The sequence below is a fragment of the Alosa alosa genome, chromosome 19 (assembly GCF_017589495.1).
Source record: "Alosa alosa isolate M-15738 ecotype Scorff River chromosome 19, AALO_Geno_1.1, whole genome shotgun sequence".
NCBI lineage: Eukaryota > Metazoa > Chordata > Actinopteri > Clupeiformes > Clupeidae > Alosa > Alosa alosa.
In genome coordinates, this window is record NC_063207.1 from 4,444,339 (window position 1) to 4,461,838 (window position 17,500).

At 46.1% G+C, this 17,500-nt stretch overlaps 1 protein-coding gene across 3 annotated transcripts in view; it reads left to right on the forward strand.

Moving 5' to 3' along the window:
• Window positions 1-17,500, forward strand: part of adck1 (aarF domain containing kinase 1) — a 132,803-nt gene that overhangs the window by 88,014 nt on the left and 27,289 nt on the right. For all 3 annotated transcript variants that reach the window (XM_048228628.1, XM_048228627.1, XM_048228629.1), the window contains 2 exons: window positions 11,781-11,930; window positions 13,803-14,000. In XM_048228628.1, the coding sequence (XP_048084585.1) occupies window positions 11,781-11,930; window positions 13,803-14,000 (348 nt within the window). The remainder of the gene's footprint in view (window positions 1-11,780; window positions 11,931-13,802; window positions 14,001-17,500) is intronic.

The window sequence follows — 17,500 nt, forward strand, 5'->3', positions numbered from 1 at the left end:
TGGCTGGAGGCCTAATGAAAACACCATCATTACTGCTCAAGTGACACACACACACACACACACACACACACACACAAACACACGCACATACAGAGAGAGGAGTCCACAGCCTCATGGTGCATTTCACTCTATGGGACTCTAAGTAGTTGTGCCAATAATAGTACCGTATTTTCCGGACTATAAGTCACACTTTTTTTCATAGTTTGGCCGGTCCTGCGACTCAGGTGCAGTTTATATATATGGTTTTTTCCTCTTCATGAAACATTTTTTGACTGGTGCGACTTATACTCCGGTGCGACTTATAGTCCGGAAAATACGGTAGTCCCAAAGCTGCATCTGATAACTGTTTTTTGTTTTGTTGACATCTTAAAGGCACACTATGCAAAATTTTCCCAGTTTACGAAGCCAATTTGATGGTAAACAAACTTGTAATAGGCGAATAGTTCACCTAGCATAGCTATACAGCATAGACGTAGCAAGTCCCTACCAAGAAAACCATCCATGCAACTTCCAAGAGCGGCGCCCCGCCAAATCTTGTGAGAATCGTGAAACATTACCTTGTCAGTTAGACATAGCTGTTTGGAGATAGCGTGCGTGCGTGCGTGCGTGTATATTTGTGTGTGTTGAGGGAGGGGAGGGGGTGTTGATGTAGGCCTACTAGTCAGAAACACACCACCCTGGCCTGCCACCCCAAGAGAAGCATTTAACGGGAGGAGACACTGTGCTTATTATTGCCAGTGTGGCTGAAGCTCCATCAGGTGAATCAACTGACCTCATCAAGCCTCATCTCAATGACCTCTTTATATTAGACATGGAGGAGGGGGGGGGGGGGGGGGGCACCTGTACTGTAGATCCAGCTGTAGGAAGTAAAGAGACTCGAGAGAACTTGAATTATTAGGTGTTCAGAGTTTGGTACCATTTTGTAATCACATGACATTTGTTACATTGTAACTACACTTAAGTGTGGTTTAACTCAGGAACAAAGCTGTGTAATAGCATTCAGGTTGCTAAAGTAATCATAAAGTCGTGCTACTCCTCTTCCTAGCAATATTCTATGTGCTGTTTCATGTTGATACTTTGTATATTACACTACGCTTACGACATGGTTACACAAGGTAGATGTCAAAGGTGTGAGCTGTGCATAATCAATCAGTGTAATTGACATGCTTTTATTTTGAGGTGATTTTTGATTGTTCTTGAGTTCTCTCTCTAAGATCATCTTTAGCTAGTAAAGAGTAGTTATAGTTCAAAGATGAGGTGTGTGTGTGTGTGTGTGTGTGTGTGTGTGTGTGTGTGTGTGTGTGTGTGTGTGTGTGTGTGTGTGTGTGTAATGTATGACAGCATGAGAAATGACCAGAGGAACCATGGTCTACTGACCATTTGCTTTTTATTCTTTTCCTCTCACCCCCCCCCCCCCACGATACACACACACACCCTCCATCCAACTGAAAATGCATTTGGTTTGCTGACATTTGTAATATCAAGGCACTGCTTTCTTGCTCTGCCTGTATTTGCACTGTGTGTTTCTCGTTTTCTAAATGACTGGACAGAAACGTCTACAAATGAATGTGTGGAGAAGTGGAGTACCAACACTTTGTGGTCTGCATGTCCACACTGAGTAGCCGATGGACGTGAGTCATTTTCAATTGGATCGTGCATATAATGACAACACAACCAAGTCTCTTGAGTGTAGTGTTCCATCAGTGGCACATTCACTAATCCTTTGTGTGTGTGTGTGTGTGTGTGTGTGTGTGTGTGTGTGTGTGTGTGTGTGTGTGTGTGTGTGTGTGTGTGTGTGTGTGTGCGCATGCACTCAAGAATGTGGGGGTGGACTCGCTGATTAGCACACAGGAAGTATTTCCACCATTTTTACTATGTGTCTGTTTTCCAGAAACACACACACACACACACACACACACACACACACACTTCCACTTCCACCCCTCGTCCCCGTCACGATGATGAATGGAAAACGCATAATGGATAGTCATTAGGAGGAGCGGCTAGCCCCCTTGAGCCAATTTGTTTGCCATCCTTATTTAAGCGGCCGGCGAGCCGCGTGATTAATGGTATGCACGCGCTGCATCTGGCCCTTCCATAAGCGCTGCCGTGTTCTACAAGAGCGCTTTGTAACAGAGGCGTTCGCCGGGCGCCCACCAGAGAACGGCCGTCAGAAAAGCTGCCGCCTGTCGTCGAAGGTGGCTTTCATCGGCCGTCGTCTCCCGGGGATACCCATATGAGCACGCCAGCTCTGACTATGCCACCCCCCCTCCCCCTCCCCACACGAGCAGAACGTACTGTAGAGCACTCTGCAGGCAGAATCGACTCGGTGCATGATGCTATGAGTGCCAAAATGATGGGCTTGCAGATCGTTTCCGTTCTAAGTGCTTGTTTTGCACTGAAGAGCTCAATTTCCCCTATGAACTTCTCCCTCGTGCTGTGATCTAGTGACCTGATGACGTACAGTATTTTCCCACTATTCATTCTTGGTTGTTTGATGCTGAAGTCCACAACTCACTCGGAGTAATCGTACTGCGCTTGCCTGCTGATGACGTGTGTCTACGTTTCCCTGGTGATAGTCTTCGTTGTTATCGCTCGGTTGTTTGATGCTGTTGGGCCCACTCATCTGTGATTGTCTGTCTCTCTAAGTGTTATGGTGCGCTATTTGGATGATGTGTGTGTCTACATGGCAGATATTTTCTGTTATTACTGTAGTACTTGGTTGTTTGCTACTGAAAACCACCACTCCTCTCTGACTGCGTGCCTGTTGGTGTAGCTGTGATGTAGTACGCTGATGACGTGTGTTTATGTCCCAGATGTTGTGTTGTGTTATCAGCGCTTGGCTGTTAGATTCAGAGGAGCACTCATCTCTGACTGTGTGTCTCTCAGCAGGTAGGGCAGATCCTGAGTGCTGATGACGCCTGCCTCTCATGTGTGCAGGAGGAACCTCACATGCCTCAGCCCTCCGTATTTGGGTCAAGTTTGTTCCCCCAACGCACGCACACACACGCACGCATGCACACACACGCACACATACACGCACGCACACACACACACACACACACACACACACACACACACACACACACACATACACACACACACGCACAGGAAATCAGAGGTGACAAGCGGAGCTGAGGCAGGAGATTGGGAAAGACAGCTTGTCTGTGAGTGGATGACATGCCAACAGATTGAAACAAACACCACCCTCTCTCTACCTGAACCAAATCCTTAGCCATTAGCCTGCAACTCAAAATGGCCACCCATCTGGGAACTACGGTGGATTTGTTTTAGCCAACTATGCCATATGGAATATTCCAGGGATTTTGCTTGCTATTTAGTTTAGTCATGTTTCAAATGTGTTCATTCAAAGTGACGTGGTGTACATATTTTTTAGAAGTGTTTTTTAGAAGAGTATATACTCTTTTGATCCTGTGTGGGAAATTTGGTCTCTGCATTTATCCCAATCCGTGAATTAGGTAAACACACTCAGCACACAGTGAACACACAGTGAGGTGAAGCACACACTAATCCCGACGCAGTGAGCTGCCTGCTACAGCGTCGTTCGGGGAGCAGTGAGGGGTTAGCTGCCTTGCTCAAGGGCACTTCAGCCGTGCCTACTGGTCGGGGTTCGAACCAGCAACCCTCCGGTTACAAGTCGGAAGCTTTAACCAGTAGGCCACGACTGCCCCATGTGCTCTTCGGACTCCATGGAATGAGCTGCAGCAGATATATTTGTCCTTATGTCTCCATCTCATTCCAGATGTCCTTCTATGAGCGTAATGGAGAAAGGTGAGGTGAGGCCAACTCTGTTGACTAGCTACAAGTGCCATAAGGAAGTAACTTTGATGCAACTGCCATTGATGTGTGTGTGTGTGTGTGTGTGTGTATGCGCATGTGTTTCTGTGCGTGTATGTGAGTGTATGCATATGCGTGTGTGTGTGTGTGTGTATGCGCATGTGTTTCTGTGCGTGTGTATGTGAGGGTGTGCATTTGCGTGTGTGTCTGTGTGTGTGTGTGTATGCATGTGTGTGTGTGCCCGTGTGTGTGTGTGTATGCGCGTGTGTGTGTGTGTGTGTGTGTGTGTGCCTGTGTGTGTGTATGCGTGTGTGTGTGTGTGTGTGTGTGTGTGCCTGTGTGTGTGTATGCATGTGTGTGTGTGTGTGTCAGTGCATGACAGTGGAGCGTCTGAGGGAGGGTCTGCTGTCCTTCTGCTCCCTTATCGCCTGTGATCAGCCGTTTCAGCCAAACTGGAGGCTGGCAGCATCTCAGAGTGCGTCTCATTAGATTTACCGCTGCTGTGTGTATCAGCTCCCTCCGCCGCCAGCCCCCCCCCACCCCACCTCACGGATCGATCCGCCTGCCCGGTTGGACTCCAGCAAATTACAACAGCAAGACGTAAATAAAGTCTGAGCCTATTTCCGTTTCCCTTTTCCCTAGTTTTCTTCTTTATTATTTTTTTATTTGTGCCCGAGAGAAACTCGGTTTTCTAGTGCTCCTGTAAATAATCGTGAGTGTGGGATTCTCTAGCGTGCGTTGTGTGTAAAGCTCAGATTGGGCCTGGCTACCTGTTTTCATGGAGTGCTCTTAGCAGCGGTAAATAATGGTCATTTTGCCCATTCACTAGAGTGCTGTGCTAGCAGATGTGATTTCACAAGCCCAAGCCCAACCCAACCCACTACACTACACTACACTACACTCAAGAGCTTAAATGCATCTCTGTGTGCTAATGCTGAAGGCTATATGAATGACAGCTACTACAATGTTTTTTTTTGTTGTTGTTTATTGTTAATGTTGTTTTTGTTGTTATTTTCATTGATGGATTTAAAAATTCTAGACACAGTATTGTGTCTAGAATTGTATTGTATAAGAGAATTCTCTTGTATAAGATACTTTTTCATAGTCATAGCCCATCAGTTTGAACTGTGGACTTGAGGAAGACTGTTTCTCTGAATTTGTAGTATAGAGCAACTAAACACATGGGTTATGTGCAGTTTGTATAAAATGCAACAGTGGCTCATCAGAATTGTACTAGCATTGGTACTGTATGTTTGTTGTGTCAGATTTGCTTTATTTTGCACTGCATGTTTCCGCTACGTTAAACCATGAATAATGCATGAGGGCTCCTGTGCTCTTTGAAAATTGACATTTTGTTCAAACGTGCTGAGCTTTTGCCCCAGGGTTATGGAGTCCTGCTCGGTGTAGTAGAAAAACTTATGGGAAAGGTTTCTGGGGCTAGCATTTCACATTCCCTCATACAAGAGCTCTGTGGACAGGGTTCTCCTAGTGTCGGTTCTTCAGCGGTTCCCCAGTAATATTCCTTAACCTTCTGCTTGTTGTCTGCTGGATGGAGATACTGTAGCTATTTCATTCATTCAACACTTTTATTTATCTAGACCTACCAATGACTCACACCAAACCAAACACTCATATGCAGTTAAGAACAAAGTTATTTGTACCCCTGGGAAATATTGATTTAATGTTGATTTTCTCTTTATCAATGTTTGTTCTGACTGAAAATGACACTGTCACATGCCAAAATGTTGCAAGACAATGTGGGCTTAGCTTCCATTGATTATTTAAAAAGGGTATGAATCATTTTGAACAAGCCATTTTTCATAAAAATGTTAAAAAAGATAAAAATGCTTTTTTGATTCCATGTTTCAACCACATTGTCTTACAACCTTTTGGCATGTGGTAGTGTCATTTTCAGTCAGAACAAATCAACATTAAATCAATATTTGCCAGGGGTATAAATCATTTCGTTCTTAACTGTAATACATATGTAATATAACTGTGCTTTGGCAGTGCTGTACGATTCTGCGTAAACGTACGTACGCAGGCATGCTTTGAATATGTATTTCCTGGATATCAGAACTATGACTTGGGTGGAGTTGGTGCCTTACTGGACCTGTTGAGATGCAGGAGCACAGGTACAGCAGGTAGCGGCTGATTGTGTGGCTGCTTACTCTACCTGTTGAGATACAGGAGTACAGGTGTGCTTACTCCACCTGTTGAGATGCAGAGGCACAGGTACGCTTACTTTACCTGTTGAGATGCAGGAGCACAGGTGTGCTTACTCATGCAGGAGCACAGGTGCGCTTACTCTACCTGTTGATGGAGGAGCACAGGTACAGCAGGTAGCAGCTGATTGTGTGGCTGCTTACTCTACCTGTTGAGATGCAGGAGCACAGGTGTGCTTACTCCACCTGTTGAGATGCAGGAGCACAGGTAGCTGTACTCTGCTCTGCTTCCTTGTGTGTGCCGTCCTCCGTGTCAGGTATTTACTCATATTGTATTTGGTTCTGTGTCTCCCGTCCCCTCCTTGCTGGCTCACTGCGTTCCGAAGAGTAATGGCGCGTGAGAACACAGCGGTCAGATCGGGCGCATGTCCCAGTGACCTCTGCACCTGCAGACAGGAGCCACAGTGGCCCGAGGTTCATGCATGTTAAACGAAACAGCGAGGGGGGAAAAGAACCTTTAATCTACCCCGGGACCTCTGCTACCCATCAGAGAGAGAAGGGAATGGATAGAGGCAGAGAAAGAGGGAGAGAGAGAAAGGGGGTGGACAAGGAGAGAGTGCGAGAGACTAAGAGAGGAGGAAGAGAAAAAAGAGAGAGAGTGGAAGGATATAAAAGTAACACAGAGAGAGAGAGAGAGAGAGAGAGAGATGTGTTTGGTCTGTGTTGATGGCTGCTTGACACCTGACCTACATCTGTGAGCGGGGGGCATGTGGACCAGGCACAGGAGGGTAGAGGAGAGTAGGACAGAAGGGGGAGGAGCAGGAGAGTAGGAAAGAGGAGGAGGAGGAGGAGGGGTAGGGGGTGGTTTAACACTCCTTTATTGGACCACTGTCTCATTTCCCTCCATGATTACATTAGGAAATGTAGAGAGCAAACCCAGTTCTAGTCCCCCTTCTGTCTGTCTGTTCACAATGCCTGCTATTTATAGAGCCTGTCACAAAGGCTCCACTGTCTATCTGTTTCACTCTCTCTCTCTCTCTCTCTCTCTCTCTCTCTTCTCTTTCTTTCTTTCTTTTTTCTTTCTTTCTTTCTTTCTTTCTCTCTCTCTCTCTCTCCCTCTCTCTCTTTTTCTCCCTCCCTCTCTCTCTCTCTCTCTCTCTCTCTCTGCTGTTTCACATTTCACCAGTGTTCTTGCTCTGGCTCTCTCATGGTATCTTCCTCTTTTTCTATTTTTTTTTCTGTCCTGCCATCTCTCCATCTCTCTCTCACTCCTCCCTCATAAAGCCTCTCTCTCCCTCTCTCTCTGCCGCCCCCCTCTCTCTCCCTCTCTCTCTCCCTCTCTCTCTCCCTCTCTCTCTCCCTTTCTCTCTCTGCCCCTTCCTCTCTCCCTCTCTCTCTTCCTCTCTCTCTGTGTATGAGCAAGCAGTGCCCAGCAGCATAAAGGTCCAATAAGCGTGTGAGAGGAGAGGAGCGGAGAGGAGCGAAGCTAAGGCACAATAGCCTCGTGAGCGCTAGCCTCGTGAGAAGAGCGGTAGCCGATGGGAGCCGAGGATTCCTCTGCTGAGTCACCCTGTGTTTAGGTGTGTCTCCACCGGCAACGGCAGCTCCTCACGCCCCCCCCCCCCTTCCCCGCCAACGTCACGCTCACCATCGTGCTCTCCATGTCCGGCTGACTCACTGCGGAACCTACTAATCACGCACGACTCATTTTACACGTGCTGACGAGCAGCCAATAGGGAAGCCCCATCTGCTGAATCCCTCATTTGTTTAGTCAGTGATGTTTGAGTGGTTTGGGGAATAGAATACCTAGCCTAGGTGAATTCAGATGAACCTTTGAATTTGCTCTGAAGGTTCATCTGCCGACCTTCCCATTGCTGGGATGAGTACAGTTAGCCGTGCGTTGAACACTACTAATGGCTGCGCCGATGGCATCTGCGTTACAACACGGTTGTGTATTTTCCTTGCAATTAAGGGAACTGCACTGCATTTAAAACCTTTGTTTACAAGACACATATGTTTGCCGTCCTCCCAAAATGATTTGGTAAGAGTTTAACGTTAGCCTGGGTGAAACATCAGACTAGAAAGGATCCCATTGACGCCCATTGCCGAATTACCAAAAACCCAGGATCCAATTACAACCGCGTGCATTGGACACAGTCCATGGCTGCACTGATGACGAGAGGGTAAACCAATATGGATTTGTATTTTCTTTGGAAGTGAGTAAACAATTGCATTTAAAACCTTCGTTCACAAGAAAGATGGGTTTGCTACACATCTGAAACAATTTTAAGAGTTTAATGCACCAATTTGGGTTTCACTTCAGACCAATTCTCCATCTCAAATGAAAATGGTCTGGTGTTAGTCAGGCTAGGGTATACCCTAAACGATACCCTCACTTGATCCCATACATTGTGTTGACAGTCATATAGTACTTGCTGAGGGGAGGGTATGGATGCAGGTCTGACCAGTCAAGCTGCTTCACACCTGGGTGAGCTTGTTTAATCAGCTGGTCTCTTATGGTTCAGTGGGCAGGTGAGCCAGGGCCTATAACAGTGATGTGAACCTGCATGTGTACACAGCGGACAATGTGTGTGTGTGTGTGTGTGTGTGTCTTACCCAGAGGTCACTAGGCCATCACCATGGAGATACAACTTCATCAGCTCCATCAAAAGGTTATTTAGCTCCCACATGTGCCATAACACTTCGTTTTGTCACAGAAGAGCGCAGAACAATCTCCACCAGGAAAGAAGGAGATGGACAGAATGAGGCTGAGAGGAAGACAAGAACAGAGATAGAGGGATAATGAGAGATGGAGGTAGAGTCGGAGAGGAATAAAGAGGAGGAATGAGAGGGGAAGGGAGAAAGAGAGAGAGAGATGGAGAGAGCATGATGGAGAAAGGATACAGAGAGCGCAGCACGACTCTTGTCGTCGCTCTCGCAAACTCATTTTGCACTTCATTGATGCAGCCTTTAATCAATTACAAATATTTGTTGTTGTGGTCGCCTCTTGCCAGTAAATTGGCTTTGGTGAGCATAGTTGTGTATACACGCAGGACGTGTGCGGTGCTCGTGTGAACAAGTGAGCGAGTGAGTGTGTGAGTGTGTGAGTATGCGGCCAGCTTGGCTGGGAAGTGATCCGCATTATTTATGACCGACACACGGCCTGTGTTCCGCCACGTCTCTCTTGCTCTCCTGGTGGTCCACAGCCGCCAATCATAACATACAGGAAAGCACCACACATGCAGACATTATACACTGTTGTTGATTGATTGATTGATTGATTGATTGAAGCATGTAAAAGCACCACAAATCTGTGAGCAGTTCAGAACATCACATGCAGACATTATACACTGTTGTTGATTGATTGATTGATTGATTGATCGATTGATTGATTGAAGCATGTAGAAGCAAGCTTCTCGTTTAACTTTCTTGTAAAGGTATCAGAATAAATCACAATGAAGCTAGAAAGCTCATTTCTGTTGTGGTCCTACTATTCTTCTCATACTACAGCCTACTACAACCCCCTTACCCCCTAACCCCCTTACCCCCTTTACCCCCTTTACCCCCTTTTACCCCTTACCCCTTACCCCTTCCAACAACTTTAACAGGTGCTAGATCAAAAGAAGGATCTGCACACTGTATTAGATACTCCCAGAAACTTTTAATTCATTGCAACGCTTCATTCTTATAGATCTTCGTCAGGCATTATGAATGTATAATTAAAGATCATATAAGATCTAAGATTGAAACGTTGCTTATTAATTCAAGTTCATGGGAGTGTCTAATACAGTGTGCACAACCTGCTTTTATTTCTGTACTGCTGTAAACTGCTGTAAACTGCTGTAAACTGCTGTAAACTACAATGGGCATTATGAGTGAACCTGTAAAGTGTGACCTACAGACATTCCAATAACACCTAGCCAAGGACCAGGATGACTTCCATGTCGCTCCTTTCACTCTAGGAATTCTATTTAGCATATTTATTGATATTCCAGAACCTATAGACAGTCTTGATGACCTTGTTTTTGTTCAGCCATACGGTTCCTTTGTAGTCCTGAGGCGAGAGTGTTCCAGAGCACACACTCTGTGTTCACACACTCTGTGAGCACACGCAGGGCAGAGCACACGCAGGGCAGAGCACACGCAGGGCAGAGCACACGCAGGGCAGAGCACACGCAGGGCAGAGCCATTTGATGGAGTCATAGGTGAATCACTATCACACTTTACCTTTAAATTGAACCGGCTATCTCTCGTTCCGGACCCTTCGGCTAGCTTGCTGTCTGCAGACCGCACCTGTTAGTCTTTCATTAGCATACGGCCATGGTGTGCTTCTGCCTCAGGAAACATTCCTCATCTCTCTTTCTCCCTCTCTCTCCCTCTCTCTCTCTCTCTCTCTCTCTCTCTCTCTCTCTCTCTCTCTCTCTCTCCCCCCTCTCTCTCTCTCTCTCTCTTTGTCCACCTCTCTTTTTCTCCCTCTCTTTAACTTTCTCTCTGTCTGTTTCTTTGTCTACCTCTTTCTTTCAGCCCCTCTCTCTTTCCCTTTTTTTCTGTCTTTCTCTCTCTCCCTCTCTTTAACTCTCTCTCTCTGTCTCTGTTTCTTTGTCTACCTCTTTCTCTCTCTTTCTCTTTGTGTACTGCTGATGATTTCCTCTTCAGCTAACGCAGTGTTTCCATCAGTGGAGAGAACTCTCCTCAGCCATCTGCTGGCGGAAGGGCTCGTGCAAAGACACCGCCTCACGACTGCACGACTGACAGATGTGTCAAAACCTGTCTAACACCTGTGGAGACATGCGCCACAAAAATAGCCCTGTGTGTGTGTGTGTGTGTGGGGGGGGGGGGGGGGGGGGGGGGGGGGCTGCTTAGGGGCATGACTGTATAACTGGGTTATGCGTCATCACCCTGAATGACTATGTAGTGTTTGCGGTGGTGTGTGTGTGTGTGTGTGTGTGTGTGTGTGTGTGTGGCTCCTCGGTGCCCATGTTAGTGCGCATTATTGTTGCCGTGATGCTCCCCAGAACGTCCACATGCTATAAACGAGCATGAGTCAGCACAACCTGAACTACGGCTAAATTGACCTGCCATAGTCATCACCCTGCTGTTATTGTAAATGGCTTCTCGGATGAATAGGGGGAAAAGCTCTTCCGTGAGGTGAAAGAAATAAAGAAAGGGGGCGAAAAAAAAGAACAAGTAAAGGCCTTTTTCTCTCCCCCTACGCACACGACTCCAATCGTAATTGCAAAACTGAGGCGGAAAAGAGGGTGCGTGTGACTGCCCCCCCCCCCCCCCCCCCGTCAGAGGCTCATTTCAATATGCCGTGCTGCAGCCAGCGGTTTCCCATTCTGCCCTGGTCCACAACTGATCCTTATCTCTGCTGATCTTCAAAGGGGGGTAGCAGTGGGCGGAATCATTCTATCTGCTCTCTCCATTCTGCACTAAACTCTTCTGCTCTTATCAAAGTTTCCCCTCTTTCTCTCTCTCGCTCTATCTCTCTCTCGCTCTCGCTCTTTCTCTCTCTTTCTCTCCCACCCCATCCCCCCCGCACAGTAGCAGCTATTTTCTCTAAATGCTACACATTGGTGCTGGGGGGCGAGTGTAAATGGTGAGCTGCTCTGAAGGGATGATGGGTTCAGATGGGCTTCGCCGCTGCTTAGGAGAGAAAGCCGCTCTCATTATCTCTGTGCTGCTCATCCCGCTCAGATACATGTCCAGAGATAGCCAAGACATCCCATGACTTTTCACTGACTGACTCTCTCTCTCTCTCTCTCTCTCTCTCTCTCTCTCTCTCTCTCTCTCTCTCTCTCTCTCTCTTCCTTGTAGATCTCACAGAACCTGGGGAAGATGTACAGTGAGATGATATTTGTGAACGGCTTTGTGCACTGTGACCCGCACCCTGGCAACGTCCTGGTGCGGAGGAGCCCGAGCGGCAGCAAGACGGAAATTGTGTTACTCGATCACGGCCTGTATCAGGTGAGACATCACGCTGGCCCTTTCCCCCGGAAAAGCTAATTCATCACGTATTACACCCCATAATTCACCCACTCGCTGCCGGGGCAACAGCACACCCAGACTCACCCTCTGAGCTGGAACTGAAAGCAGGCTATTAAAGACCTCCTCACAAGCTAGATATGAAGCCACGTGCCTCGTATCTGAAATCAGTGTTTCTGCTCCACAATCTACACATTGCAATTCCTGGGCAGTCGACAGCTATTAGCTAATTTTAGCTCCTACCATGGATATGTTGCCGTGTTTTATTATTTTATTTATTTATTTATTTGATTTCGAGGAACCCAAACATACTCATATTTACAAATCATTAAGACAAACAGAAACGGTAAGTAAATGTTAAAACAGCCAGGCTGATTTGCTAATAAACAGATTTGTCCATCCACCTCTAAGGCTGTACACTGGCAGCAGGATGCAGTGTTTTTTCTATATTTTGGGTGTGTGTGTTTGTGGCATTTCTTAAAGTTGTAAAATGCATTCATGAAGATAATTTGGTGATAAATATGCACTTGTGATGCTGGTGTGTAAAAGCAGGGACGGGTTTGAGAGCTGGCCTCCTCATGATGGCCATAATGGAACCAATTTGTGAGTAATAGCTTCCCGAGTTTAGCGTCGCTTTGCGTGGAATTTTAATTTGGCTGCTGGTCTTTTTTGGCCTGAAATTCTCCCAGACATACGTTGTTTCCATATTAATGAGGCATCGAGAGGCAGAAATGGAGGCTTTTCAAAGGACTGGACAAATGTGGCATCTCCTCTCTTAAGACACCTTAACATCCAGTAATTAAGCACATTACACATGTGCAGTGGTTCACCTTCTCCTCACCCAGTACGGCACCTTGAAGAGGTCTGACGTCGTGTCTGGTCGAAGCTTTCCTTTTTACACAGGTTGACCATTTATTTACTGATATTGTTTTATTTTTTATTTTCTGCTTTAACCAAGTGGAATAGAGGCTTTTACATTCTGGCTCAGAGAGTTGCTTGGAAGGTGCTTGTCATATTTTACTAAAGGTTACATTTTTCAAATCTTAGTTTACTTTGAACGTTTGTCATGCTCATGTTGTGAGTGGAATGTGTCTGTATTTTTCCATCAATTTTAAGTATGTTTGTTTAATGGAGATGAACGCATGTCTGCAAACAGATGTGCAGTCTCTACGTCTCCTGGAACACTATTCAGTTGATTTTATTTATCCAAAGCATCGTACAGACACCAGGTACAGGGGCCAGTCTTCCTGGACCAATATGGGGTCAAGGGCACAACAGTGGCAGCCAATAAATCTAACTCCTGACCTGTGTAGCTACTGTATGTGTGTGTGTGTGAGAGAGAGAGAGTGGGGTTTTGCATGATTTAGTTTAAATCTAACTCCTGACCTGTGTGGCTACTGCATGCTCCCCAAGTTCCTTAGCCACTACACTACCACCACCCTATGTGATGTGGAAGCTTCTCAGCTCCCCCCCAGTGGGGGGGTTGTAAGGGTTGTATCACCGATTTCAGGCACAAAAAAGGTCCAAACATAAATTATCACATTCATCTAATCTTTCCTAACGATCCACTAGCTGTCTGCCCCATAAGCAGGCCGTCAAAAAAACACGTCTCTGTAGGCAGCCTAGGCTCCGAGATCTGTACACAAAAATAATTGCTACCAACAAGTGTTGGCAACCCACTCAAAGGCAAAATAAAGTGTTCCAACCAATAACGACGAGATGCGCATTTGGGAGAGTTTTAATTGCAGGGGAGGGAGTAGCGAGCTAGCTCTCTGTTTTGTTTGAACATCAACAGAAGTGACGAATCCTCGCTTTCGCAGATACAACCTTTAACACTGTGTGTGGCTGTCCAAGGTGCTGAAGGAGGACTTCCGTCTGGACTACTGCCGCCTGTGGCAGGCCCTGATGAAGGCGGACATTAAGGGGATCGAGAGGTACAGCCGGCGCCTGGGTGCCGGAGACTTGTTCCCGCTCTTTGCCTGCGTGCTCACCGCCCGCTCCTGGAAGTCCGTCAACGAGGGCATTAGCCAGACGCCGGTCACCAACTCGGAGGTGAGCTCACACACTTCCTGTTCACACACTCACTTTGTAATGACACTTCCTGTTTAGTAGAAAGTGTAAGCTCAAAAATGGACAGTCCACTAAACATTACTCATGTTTTGCCTCATGTCAGACTTAAAACACAAATTACAAAGTAACTCAGTATGATGATATGACCATGGATATAGTTGCTCACAACTTGCATAAAGCTGTGTGTGTGTGTGTGTGTGTGTGTGTGTGTGTGTGTGTGTGTGAGAGAGTGGGGTTTTGCATGATTTTTTTTTTTATGATTGGGCAAGTGTGTGCATTAGTGCCTTTTTTGTTTGAGTGTGTGTGTGCGTGCATATGTGTGTGTGCAGCATCCGGTTAGCGCCTATGCGGGTGGTGTTTGGCTGGGGCGGTGGTGCAGAGGGCCAGTCGTGGGCAGGAGGGGTGAGGTGTGTGTGTGTGGGTGTGCAGGCTGTCCTGGGTGGACAAGGGGGTGGGGTGTGTGTGTGTGTGTGCAGGCTGGGCTGGGTGGACAGGGGTGTGTGTGTGTGTGTGTGTGTGTGTGTGTGTGTGTGTGTGTGTGTGTGTGTGTGTGTGTGTGCAGGCTAGGCCGGGTGGACCCTTTCCCAGCCGGAGCTGCCCTCAGCGGGGGGACACCAGGCCATCTGCGGAGCCTCGGGGACATTTATTTATACATCCCTTACGCAACACGCCACCGCTTTCAGCTCAGTAGCAGCTCAACACTCAACACACATTACACCCTTATAAATCAGCACCCTTACATATCAGTACAGTATTACACCCTCATAAATCAGCACCCTTACATACCCAGTACAGTATTATAAAGCAGCACCCTTACATATCAGTACAGTATTATAAAGCAGCACCCTTACATATCAGTACAGTATTATAAATCAGCACCCTTACATATCAGTACAGTATAAAGCAGCACCCTTACATATCAGTACAGTATTATAAAGCAGCACCCTTACATATCAGTACAGTATTATAAAGCAGCACCCTTACATATCAGTACAGTATTACACCCTTACAAAGCAGACCACTACGCAACTCTAAAATGCAACCCTTTAACAGCGATGGACATCCTTATACAGCAGCACATAACAACAACCCTTTAACAGCCTGCACATGCCAGTGCAGCATTACACAGCACGGCAGCACTGCACTTTTAGAGCGAGGAGGAAGGTGAGGGAGTCGGGTTAATAAGGTGACCTCGTGTATTTAGACGACAAGTGCATTGTACTCAAACTCTTAATTACTGGACTTATGTAAGTACATTGTGCCCAAAGCTATTTCAAATCAACTGCGCTTCCTTGTTCCAGGTGCATGGTTTAACCACACTATTGTTTGCCAGGATAAGCAGGGGATGACAAGAACATTGTACCCTACCACCTAATTATTCAAGGTACAGTGTATCCATTGTACCTTTGTAGCAAGACTACTTAAAATACAGTGAGACTCATTCAACCAGCAGTTCAGTTTAACAACACTGAACTGTACAAAGTAGATGAACAGATTTGTGTGCAGGAGGTGAATGTCCTCGTATCATACTGACATCATCTGGCTCTGCCTGCTGCCCTGACCCGGTTTAGTCATAAGAGATAACATTATATTAGCTCATGTTGGCATATTAGCATATTAGCTAATGTTGGCATATTAGCACATTAGCTCATGTTGGCATATTAGCATATTAGCTCATGTTGGCATATTAGCATATTAGCTCATGTTGGCATATTAGCATATTAGCTCATGTTAGCATATTAGCACATTCCAACTCAATTCCAATATTCAAGATGCGACTTTAGGATTAGTAGTTAGTTGACATCTGAATATATAAAAACTGAGGAATGCAAGACCAATGTAGTTTGTTGATAATAGTAGAGGGTGAAGGTCTGTGTGTTAAATAAAGAAGGCGAATGATATCTCTATCCAGGGATGGGAAGTATGGAAATTACATCCTTGACTTTCTTTCAGGATGATGCCTACGTGAATGACGATAGTTTATCTAAACATTTATAGGCAACTGCAAACCCCCATTAGTCCCAAGCAGACGTTCCTCTCAAATGTTGGAATTCATTAATCATTAGGGATTCCCTGGTTGCAGAGCTCCGTGGAACATGCCTGAGTGTGTGTCGGTTAATAGGCTGTGACACGCGTCCGCTGCCTCCACACGTCTCCACTAACGCGATGAAGTGGGCGGCGTGGGGAGACGTGCCAGGTGATGAAGGATAAGTTTCTCTATCTCTTGATCTCATCCCTTCATCTCTATCCCTTCATCTCTAGTTTCTCTATCCCTTCATCTCCAGCTTCTCTCTCCCTTCATCTCATCCCTTCATCTCTATCCCTTCATTTCCATCCCTTCATCTCTAGTTTCTCTATCCCTTCATCTCTAGTTTCTTTATCCCTTCATCTCCAGCTTCTCTATCCCTTCATCTCTATCCCTTCATCTCTGCTTCGGTCCATTATCACACCGCTCGTGCTGGGTGGCTCTCAGAATGTCAGTTTGAATACACACACACCACTACACACACCTACTTGAATGCCCTCATACAGGCATATGCTATCTCCAGACCGTTGCGCTCATCAGACGAACGACGTCTAGCTCTGCCACCACTACGCTCAGGCCAATCCAAACTTTTCTCATCTGTTGTTCCTTGCTGGTGGAACGCACTGCCAGTTCCTACTAGAGCAGGGACATCCCTCTCCATTTTCAAAAAACTCCTGAAGACCCAGCTCTTCAGAGAACATCTCCTCTCGTAGCACTACTTACAACTAGTCTTGCTGATTCTAGCACTTAGCACCTGTCTAGAACTGACACTCGACTGTTTAAAAACAGCACTCACTGATGCACTTATTCTTATTGTACTCTACCTTTTTTAAATTGACCTTTTTAAAGATAATTACTTAAACTGTTTACCATGTTGTTAGTCGTTTTGGTTAAAAATGCGTCAGCCAAATGTAATGTAATGTAATATTCCTCTGACAGTACGAGTGGTAGAAGGACAGATACCTACTAGCCATGCACCAAGTACAGTACTTTTTGATGTACGTAGCTTTGCCTTGGGTCTATGTTTCCTTATGATTATCAAAGCAGCTACCATGGTTGTTGTATGTGTGCAGTGATGGTTCCCCTCTCAACTCCGCTAGCTTCGTAGGCAAAGCATCTCCTGTGCCCTTAATAGCTAACGCTTTAATGTTCAGCTGAAAGTATAGTAATAAACAGTGACCCAGTCTATTTATATAAGTAAGGATTGTAATATTGTGTTAAGTTATACTTTATTAGTCCTGTAGGACATTCCTGTAGGAATTTTGTTCTCTGCATTTTACCCACATACGTTCTCACACACACACGTACGTTCACACACACACACATACGTTCACACACACGGGCAGTGAGCTCACTAGGAGCACACCCACACTAGGAGCAGAGGACAGCCCTTAACTGGTGCTTGGAGACTTTGGAGAGGTTTTGAGCAAAGATTCTAGAGCGGAGCTCTGTTCTA